Genomic DNA, 9,431 nt, shown 5'->3' on the forward strand with positions numbered 1-9,431 from the left:
GAAAGTAGAGAAAATGCTCTGCAGCAACGAAGGCCCAGCACGGCCCAAAATAAATACAACTGCAATAATTACAAGGAAGTGGAAAAACAGCAAGTGATAATTCTACCAAGTTATGACAGATGTCAACTCACCAGTGAAAACACCTGCAAGTCTCCTGCTTTACAGCAAAAGAGAATAAGAAAGTAGAAGTGAAGAAAAAAAAGAGAGCTGGAGAATAAGAGCTTGGTCTGGGCTTCCTGTTACACTTTAGTCTCTGCTTTCATATGCCACTGAAATGCTACTGCATACTTCCTCTTTAATTCTGCAGGACAGCCTACTCATGCAGCCATACATTTCCCCCTTTCCCCTTTGACTGCGTTGGCCTGGCAGGGTTATTGTTACTTATAGCCAAAACAGTCCAAACTGATATATTCCTCAGCAGAAACCCTCTATCTTCAGTCAAGGTGTTTTGGGCACTCTCTGAACACTTCAGTATTTACTGACTCCACACTTTCATGCCATTTCCTGCTTCTAGAATGCCTTTCCCTTCCAAATCCTGCTGACTCTGCATGCATAAATCCTGATTATCCTTCCTTTCATCTCTCTCTTTTTAAATACTCTTTGAGTGACCCATAACATCTGCAAATTGTAGTATTACATTTTCCCACTTCAATCCCTGATTTTAGCGAAACTATTGGAAGAATAATTAAAACTATATAAAGAGGGTAAAAGGTGGTAGATGGTAGTAGAAAATCAAGACATTTATGCTCTGACATATACAAATGAAAAGATAATGGTCTACTTGGCTATGGATACTTCTGACACTAAGATGGGTTCAAGAGCTCCAGTAGGCCACTTGGGCAAAGTAGATATTTTACAAATGATAGTATATTCATTAAGAGGGGTGTTAGATGAAAGAAAATAAAAATCGTCTTTAAACAACTAATGCATGACACATTATTGTGTAAGTGCTATAAACTCAATTTTACAAATATCCAGAGGAGGTCCTACAGCAAGTGAGAGACAGGGAACCTTGCAAGGGCTTCCCTAGGGCTTTCTTCACTATGCTAAACTATCACATAGGAAATAAAAAAATGTATGTCAATTTTTAGATGAGACAATAATTCAATTTTATTTAATTCTTAAAAACTATTATGTATTTTAAATTGTCACCCATTAAAATAATACTATTTGCTGGTGGCCCAGACAATAAATAATCCTCCTGCAATGAAGGAGACCTAAGTTCGATCCTTGGATTGGGACGATCCCTGGAGGAGGGCATGGCAACCCACTCCAGTATTCTTGCCCGGAGTACCACCACGGACGTAGGAGGCTGGTGGGGTACAGACCATGGGGTTGCAAAGAGTTGGACACAATTGAGTGACTCAGCACAGCACAAAATAATAATATATCCTAAGAACCATCTTGAGTCTCATGCCTGGGCTATGTTATATACCAAAACAAAGAAACAAAAACATAACCCCCCTCAAAAACAACACCAATAACCACAAAGCAAAACAGATTGTTATTCTCTTTCAAAATACTAAAGAATATCTTTTATAAAGGCATCTCTTTGCCTCTAGAAATGAGAAAACCAGTCTAGTATCCTGTGAAATCTCACATAAATTCTGAACATAATGAAGTTTATTTTCCCTTCAGCAATGGAGCCTTTGTTCTGGTGACTTACAATGCCTCTGGAGAGGAAAACACAAAACTGCCTTATGAAAGCAATAAGAAAATGTCTAGCAAATGGACGGACATTTAATGAACAAGACAAAGTGCCAAGTAATAGTTAATGTCTCTTTCTGCTTGACTCAAAGGAACATCCCTAAGACCCCAAAGCATTCACACCAGAAGATTACATGAGTAGCACCGGTTAGCACAAAGCCACTGTACAAACAATCTGTTGCTAAGCAGGGCAGAAATACTGTTTACATAAAAATGGAATGATCTCTTGTGGATACTGAAAGAAAGTGATAATTTCCATAACCAGAAAAAGCATTTTTATATTATTCTATTTCAACTGCTCTAAAACCCTGAGTTGCTTTGGCAATTGCTTATCCTGGCTTCGTTGGTTTTATATCATCCTCATCTCTGCAGCTTTCTATTTACTAAATGACAGTGATTTTTTTTTTTTCCCCTGAAGCTTTAGCAAAAAACAAAACTGTTCTGTATGGTTTCCAGGGCCTCCTTGCAACGGTCATACAATGACTTTTTGGTGCCCCTCTCATAAAAGCCCATTTGGCTTATACGCCTAGTAAAAGTGCTGAAAATATGATTAGAGAAGGCTCCATTAATAGCAACTGCAAACTATGCATTTCTTTAGCTTTATGGAGCCTTTCACTGAATAATGTTTACAATACAGAGAACAAAGCTTGGGGTGGCTTCAGGAGAGGAAGAAAATACAAACACACTTACCTGCATTACAATAAGGAGGTCAAAGACCAAGATGAAAGAAGCCAGAAAGGCTCTGGAAACTTCATCACTGGGCAAAAATCCCCGATTCAGCTTGTCCCAGCTGATCCAGTCAGTTGTAATGACAAGTACAACCACAGACGTCAGAGTAAAAAGAACCGTCCTGCAAGGAACATGACAGTAAAGAACACTAGAGTAATAATATAAACAGTGGGGAGTGCACATGATCTGCTATATTAAACATCTACCCTTTGCCAAGTACTTATCCTAAGGCATAGTCCCCAAAAGGAAGATGAAAAAAGAAGCAACTTGAGCTTTCTTTCAAAAGTAATTAGAAAAAGGTATGATAGTATCTCTTTGAAGAATTTTCCTAAAGAAAAATAAGGCACTGATTATAGAACAAATAATTACAAGAAAATATTATAAATAACCTTACTTAGTGCACTATATATTCCAAAGAGAGCATTGGTTGTAACCCTCATTATATATATATTGTTTTACTGAAGGTGGCAGACATACACAAAGCAGATGGGTAAGAAAGTCCTTGAATTCCATGATCATTCTAAAAAGAGAGAATATAGATAGATGGGTCTCCTTCATCGTCCCCATAGCCTGACGAGCTCTGTAGAGGAACCACTTCATGCCGAATGCATAGTCTCTTCTCATGGGACTCATATCATAGATCACTTGGGGCCTAGTGACCTATCCAGGTCACACAATGTCTGATTTCCCCATCCCTAGTTATAAGATATTGTGTGTGTTAGTTACTCAGTTATGTCCGACTTTGTGAACGCATGGACTGTAGCCCACCAGGCTCTTCTGTCCATGGAATTCTCCAAGCAAGAATACTGGAGTGGGTTGCCATTCCCTTCTCCAGGGGATCTTCCCAACCCAGGGATCAAACCCAGGCCTCCCACATTGCAGGTGGGTTCTTTACCATATGAACTACTAGGGAAGCCCATAAGATATTATGGGCCTGAGATTTTTCTTTTATATATTTTTGTAGCCTCCATAAAATCCTACACAATTATATAAAGAAGGAGTTCAAAGAACATTTGTTGAAACTGTAACAATTATCAAATAAAGTCTTAAAGAAAATACTTCAATTGGTCTTTAATATTGATATTCAAAGTGAATCTGAAATGTGGGCAGTGAAAAAGCAATCGGCCAGAGAATTGTCCATAATGTAGTAGAGCCTCTGCTTTCAGAGTGATCTTTGTACAAAGATATTGTTTTGAATTATAAGAAGAAGAATGAAAAAGAAAAATATTCTGAAAATGATTTTAATGTAAAGGAATAAATAGAATAGAGAAAAGAAAAATGGAATAATATTAATCATCCTAGAATTCTCTTAACAACTGAACAAAATACAAATTTCTAAACTAAAACTTGGAATTTCCTTTTTACAACTTTCTATTTGGAACAGGTTATATTTTGATAAAATGAATATAATGAATATAATGAACTCTTCTTTAGATTTTTACCCTATGGATAGAAAAGATACATTTTTTTAATTTTAGAAAATAAAAATTTATTAAAATTGCAGATTCTAAAGAACTTGACTCATTATCTCCAAAGTATATAAATTAAAAATTATCTATGCTACTGTTTAGAACATCTTTGAGCATTTCCTGAAATCCAAATGGATTAAATGAACATGAGAGAAATCCTAAATAATTATTAAACTACAACAGAAAGAAATTGCAAATATTATATAGTCAAACATAAGAACAATGGAATTTTAAACAAATTTTAAGTCAATTTGTTTTTGTCTTTTTGAGTTTGAGAAACTTTAAGCAAATTTGAATCAAATTACAATTTCTTTTGTCAACAAAAATTTAACAACTTTCATGAAGAATAGATAGATATTGACTATTTTTTGAAGCTCTTTTTTGGTAATAAAGGTATTTCCTCACCACTCTTGGCTTTTTATATGTGTGTTTCACAAAGATGCTATGAATATATATACTTCTTAGTATACACTGTATAACAGTTGTTCAGTCACTCAGTCTTGTCCAGCTCTTTGTGATCCCATAGACTGCAGCACGCCAGGCTTCCCTGTCTGGTACAAGGTTGGTAAATGGTTGGGATCCCAATTCTCTCAAGCTCGTCCTTTTCTGCCTATTTCACAAGGCTCCCCCACCTTCCTGTTATCCAGTACGAGAGGGTGAAGTCTTGGTGAAACAGGGTTACGGCTCCAAGGCTAGCATCCATCCTGTTGGTCTGAGCCTGGTTGATAGGTTAGTATTTTTAATGTCATTGCTGCACTTTCCCCAAGAGACACCTGAAATCTTATTTTTGTGAAGACAGTTGATTACATAGGAATTCATATTTAATGTTACCCCATTGGTCTAAGTATGTAAACTGATACTGTAAAATTAAATATTAATGCAGAGGCATATTTTTAGGTGACAAAATATGAGATTTTGAAATAAGTGTTTGATGAATAATCACAAGCCTCACCTATTAAAAAATTCACAAGAGTTATTTTGTTTTTAAATGTATTTTATTGAAGAATTGTTGATTTACAATGCTGTGTCAATTTCAGTTGTACAGCCAGGTGATGCAGTCACACATACACACCCCCACACACACACACATATATATATATATATTATTTTTCATATTTTCCATTATGGTTTATCACAGGGTACTGAATAGAGTTCCCTGTGCTATACAGTAGGACCTTGTTTTTTATCCACTGTATACAAAATTGTTGCATCTGCTAATTCTGAAACTCCCAGTTCATCCCTCCCCTTTCCTTGTTAACCACAGTCTGTTCAAGGGAGTCATTTTTACTCATGCTAATAATCTCACTGTGAATTAAGTCACTAAAAGTAATCATTAAAACTCTTTGGTAATTAGAACTTATCATAATATCTGTTGTAGAGCTTCAGAGCTTTATAGAACTTCCTGAGACCAGAATGTCTCAGAGCTTCTTGAGACCAAATGTATACCAATTCATGTCTTAGATGTTTAGTTTATTTTATATATTTTATTTAGCCAATAAATAATAATACTCTTCCTAAGAGCTTTTCCTAGGTGCTTTCCTGGCTTTATTAATTACTTCTGTTTTGACAAAGAGTATTGCTACAAATCTCGAGAAAGTTACTGATAATATTTTATTACTCCAAAGAGAAATTAAAGGAAGTATTCTGCCTGATATTTAATATTTAATACTATAAAAAGAATAAAAATGGCAATCATTAAATATGAATGCATACAGCTCAGAGAAGGAGCTCTAAAAATAAAGTCAAGAGGATGGAATATAGAAAAGGAAAAGGGGATCAAAATCCATTAATTGGTTATTTCACCTCCAAAATTACATTCAATGCCTCATCTAGACATAGATAAGATATAGACTGTGGAAGCAAAACTGTTGCTTGTGGTTTGTTTTTCTGAGCCACCTCTTATAAAACTGATGGATTGTACCATGCTATGATAATTCAGTTAAAGCATCAGTTTCAAAGAGCCATGACTGTATTAGGCTATACAAAAATAGTCACTTTTATGTGAAACTTCTATGAAGGAAACAGTAACAATAACAAATTACTATTATAGTCTTGGGCTTCCTAGGTGGCTCAGTGGTGAAGAATCTGCCTGCAGTGCAGGAGACGTGGGTTCGATCCCTGGGTTGGGAAGATCCTCAGGAGAAGGTAATGGTAACCCATTCCAGTATTCTTGCCTGGGAAATTCGACAAACAGAGGAGCCTGGCACATTACAGTCCATGGGGTTGCAAAAGAGTCAGACACAACTAAAAAACAACAAAAAATTATAGTCATGCCACCTGCAATGTGTCAGGGACTGGTATAGGAGCCTTACACAAATTAACTAGTATAATTCTTGTGTGTGTGTGTGTGTATAATTCTTACTACAATTCAATATCGACTAACTCCAAATTGCAACTGCAGAAATTGAGAGAAAGTTCAGTTAACTGAACCTGTGCTATGGATTTTATCAATTATATAAAATAAAAGATATAAGATGACTCAAACCCAGGCTGACTCATGAAAATCTGTGTCATAACTGTTGTACATACTGCCTCTCCTTTGAAGCACTTGATTTTACCCTCTCGTTACTAGATCTGTAGCTAAGATCTCACTCATTTTCCATTTTTATTATTAATGTAAGTATAATGTTGGAAAGTTATCATCCAGGAATGCTTAACATTGAAAAGTAAAAGTGGCACAGCCTCCAACAAGAACTGACAGGAAATGGTTAATAGGGATAGTAAAAATGGAAGTGAAAGTGGAACCTCATGGATGCTAGCCATCAATGCAGCATCCTTTGGTTTTTATTTAACCAATATGGTTGAAAAGATGTTTACTCTGGATCATGATTCTTGGGAGTTCCAACTTCTCTTTTTAAATAGCATCCAATTAAACAATTATCTGGATTATTTCCTTTCAAGCTGCAGCCAGCAGCAGCAGGACATCCTGGCTCATCAATTCCACTGTCTCTGGTTTCTGGCCACCAGTCAAACAGAAAGAACTCACACATAATTATCAGCTGAAGTGGTTAGTCTCACTTCCATGTTTTCAAATTTCCAGTGTGTTTGCTTTCCCTCAATTGCTGCTAACTCCTCTTAAATTAATAGGAATTAGAATGTGAGACCAAGAAGGGTTAAAAGAGCTTTTCTAATTCACTGCTTCCCAATCTTTGGGGTGGGTTCCTGGGAACCACAGGGTTGCTATGGAATTGTGAATTTATATGTGCACTAGGAGTTGTCAGTTAAATGAGAAAATTAAATGCTTCCAGAGAGGTTAGGGAACTTGCTCATGTCACAGGGACTGCCAGGGACAGAACTACCATGAGAACTGACTCTGAGCCAGGACTTGCCCTGTAGTAAACTACTTTCTCTCTTTAGCTAAAAATCTGCAGATATGCTAAAAAATTTAATATCATATGGATCTCATCTGTAAACATACTTTATAATCGACTCAAATATCTATTATGTATGTTGATTGGAAACAGAGTAGTGCATGTAAATGAATCAAGATAATTCCCCAATAATGGTTTAATTCATAGTCTTAACCATTCTTTCACTCTAATTTCTTGATTTTTGAAAAAATACCGAACTTCTATTTTAAGTAACTAAATTAGTTAACGTTGCTTTCCCTCTTCCATTCATAACCACTGTAAGACAGACTTATTGAACAGTTAAATAGCCTGAAATCAGAGATTAAATCAAGAGAGAGAAGAATTGGCATTGAGCTTGGATTATCCACAGAGGGCTAACTCAGTGTTAATCATCACACAATTTCATTTTGACTAAACCAGGCAGCAGGGATGTAGAGAATCTCCTAACTCATATATTATATGTTGAGTAAAACAAAATCATCAAAATTTGATCATGTTTTATCCTACTAAAAACAGCAATTTCATGTGATTCAACATAATAAATGTTTTCATATGTTTTACTAGATTAGCCATTACTCATGTTCTAAAATGTTTATAATCTTTTATTCCAGTCATGAATATCATATTTTTTTCTGATTATGTTGCACAATTACTGTAACAGCTAAAAGAACTAAAAATCACTTTAATTTCTTTCTATAGTACTTGTGTTAAAATGTTGGAGCTCAATCAAAACAAGTTAGATAGTATTTTATAATTTCTCATAAGAAAATAAAAATCTGTGAATCTTATTAAAAATGAAAATTCTAATGTTATCACTATAAAAAAGAATGAATGCATGGATCAAGATGGCAAATTTAATCTTACAATTTAGTTATAGTTTGATATGTTAAAGTACTAAACACATAAAATGAAATGTGACATGCCAATAGAATTTAAAATGATTTAATATCATTATTTCTCACCATGTTGTTTAGAGGGGAAAATAAAACAAGCAGGCATAAATAGAAGAATACTCTTCTTTACTTTCCATTGCAAAACTGAGAGCCAGTTCAAACATCCAGTTCCATTTGGAATACCAACTACCAGCACACAGAAGCTGTGACTTGAGAGATGGCCATGAGAGAATCCTGACACTTTCCATTTTGCTTGTTTTAATGATCAGTATTACCACTGCAACTCTGTAAGTAAAACAATCACCACTTGGGTCCTCCAGCCAGCTCATCCTGAAATTCATGGGTATACTCAGCACCATCATCTAGCTAATGAAGTCAAGACGGCTCCTTAGAAGTCCATAAGGAAATGATTTTAGTGTCCTTCCTGTTTCCCACTCTTAGGAGCAAGAAGCACCAAGGGAACACAGAGGTGATGCTTGCTTAGTGACCTAGGGAAAGGACACAGCTTCTCACGTGGCTTTCTTTAATGCTACAGTCACTTCTTGGCCAACCTGAACACATGTGTTAAGATAGGATCCTGTGAAACAAGATGCAGTTATTAAACTTATCTTGTTTGTGGCTCTATTGGGATTTGGAGACGGTAAAGGAAATTATTAGACTTTAATGTTGTCCATTAAACTATACGTTTATGTGTTATTTATCTTTATATCTCTCTATTATTCGATGAAGAAAAGTGCCCTGAATACAGCAGGAGCTCAAAAAGCAGTGAACAAGTTGAAATGCAGAAGCTACTTAGCAACACTTGTTTCTGAAAGGGCATGAAAGAGGTGGCTGAAAAAGGTACCTCTGGGTTGGGTCATCTGGCCATGCAGATTGTAATTTATGTGGACAGGGTCCTGGCATGCTAATCTACATAAACAATGCCCCTTGGAGTTCTGCAGTGTCCAACCATTGCAACTTAATGTGGAGTCCTGGCCATTGGCAATTTTGACATCAGATCAGATCAGATCAGTCACTCAGTCGTGTCCGACTCTTTGCGACCCCATGAATCGCAGCACGCCAGGCCTCCCTGTCCATCACCAACTCCCGGAGTTCACTCAGACTCACATCCATCGAGTCAGTGATGCCATCCAGCCATCTCATCCTCTGTCGTCGCCTTCTCCTCCTGCCCCCAATCCCTCCCAGCATCAGAGTCTTTTCCAATGAGTCAACTCTTTGCATGAGGTGGCCAAAGTACTGGAGTTTCAGCTTTAGCATCATTCTTTCCAAAGAAATCCCAGGGC

At 36.3% G+C, this 9,431-nt stretch overlaps 1 protein-coding gene across 3 annotated transcripts in view; it reads right to left on the reverse strand.

The window, feature by feature from the left end:
* Nucleotides 1-9,431, reverse strand: part of TMEM117 (transmembrane protein 117) — a 619,460-nt gene that overhangs the window by 116,975 nt on the left and 493,054 nt on the right. For all 3 annotated transcript variants that reach the window (XM_010860739.1, XM_010860741.1, XM_010860740.1), the window contains one exon: nt 2,398-2,557. In XM_010860739.1, the coding sequence (XP_010859041.1) occupies nt 2,398-2,557 (160 nt within the window). The remainder of the gene's footprint in view (nt 1-2,397; nt 2,558-9,431) is intronic.

The sequence above is a fragment of the Bison bison genome, unplaced genomic scaffold, assembly GCF_000754665.1.
Source record: "Bison bison bison isolate TAMUID 2011002044 unplaced genomic scaffold, Bison_UMD1.0 scf7180017864470, whole genome shotgun sequence".
Classification (NCBI taxonomy): domain Eukaryota; kingdom Metazoa; phylum Chordata; class Mammalia; order Artiodactyla; family Bovidae; genus Bison; species Bison bison.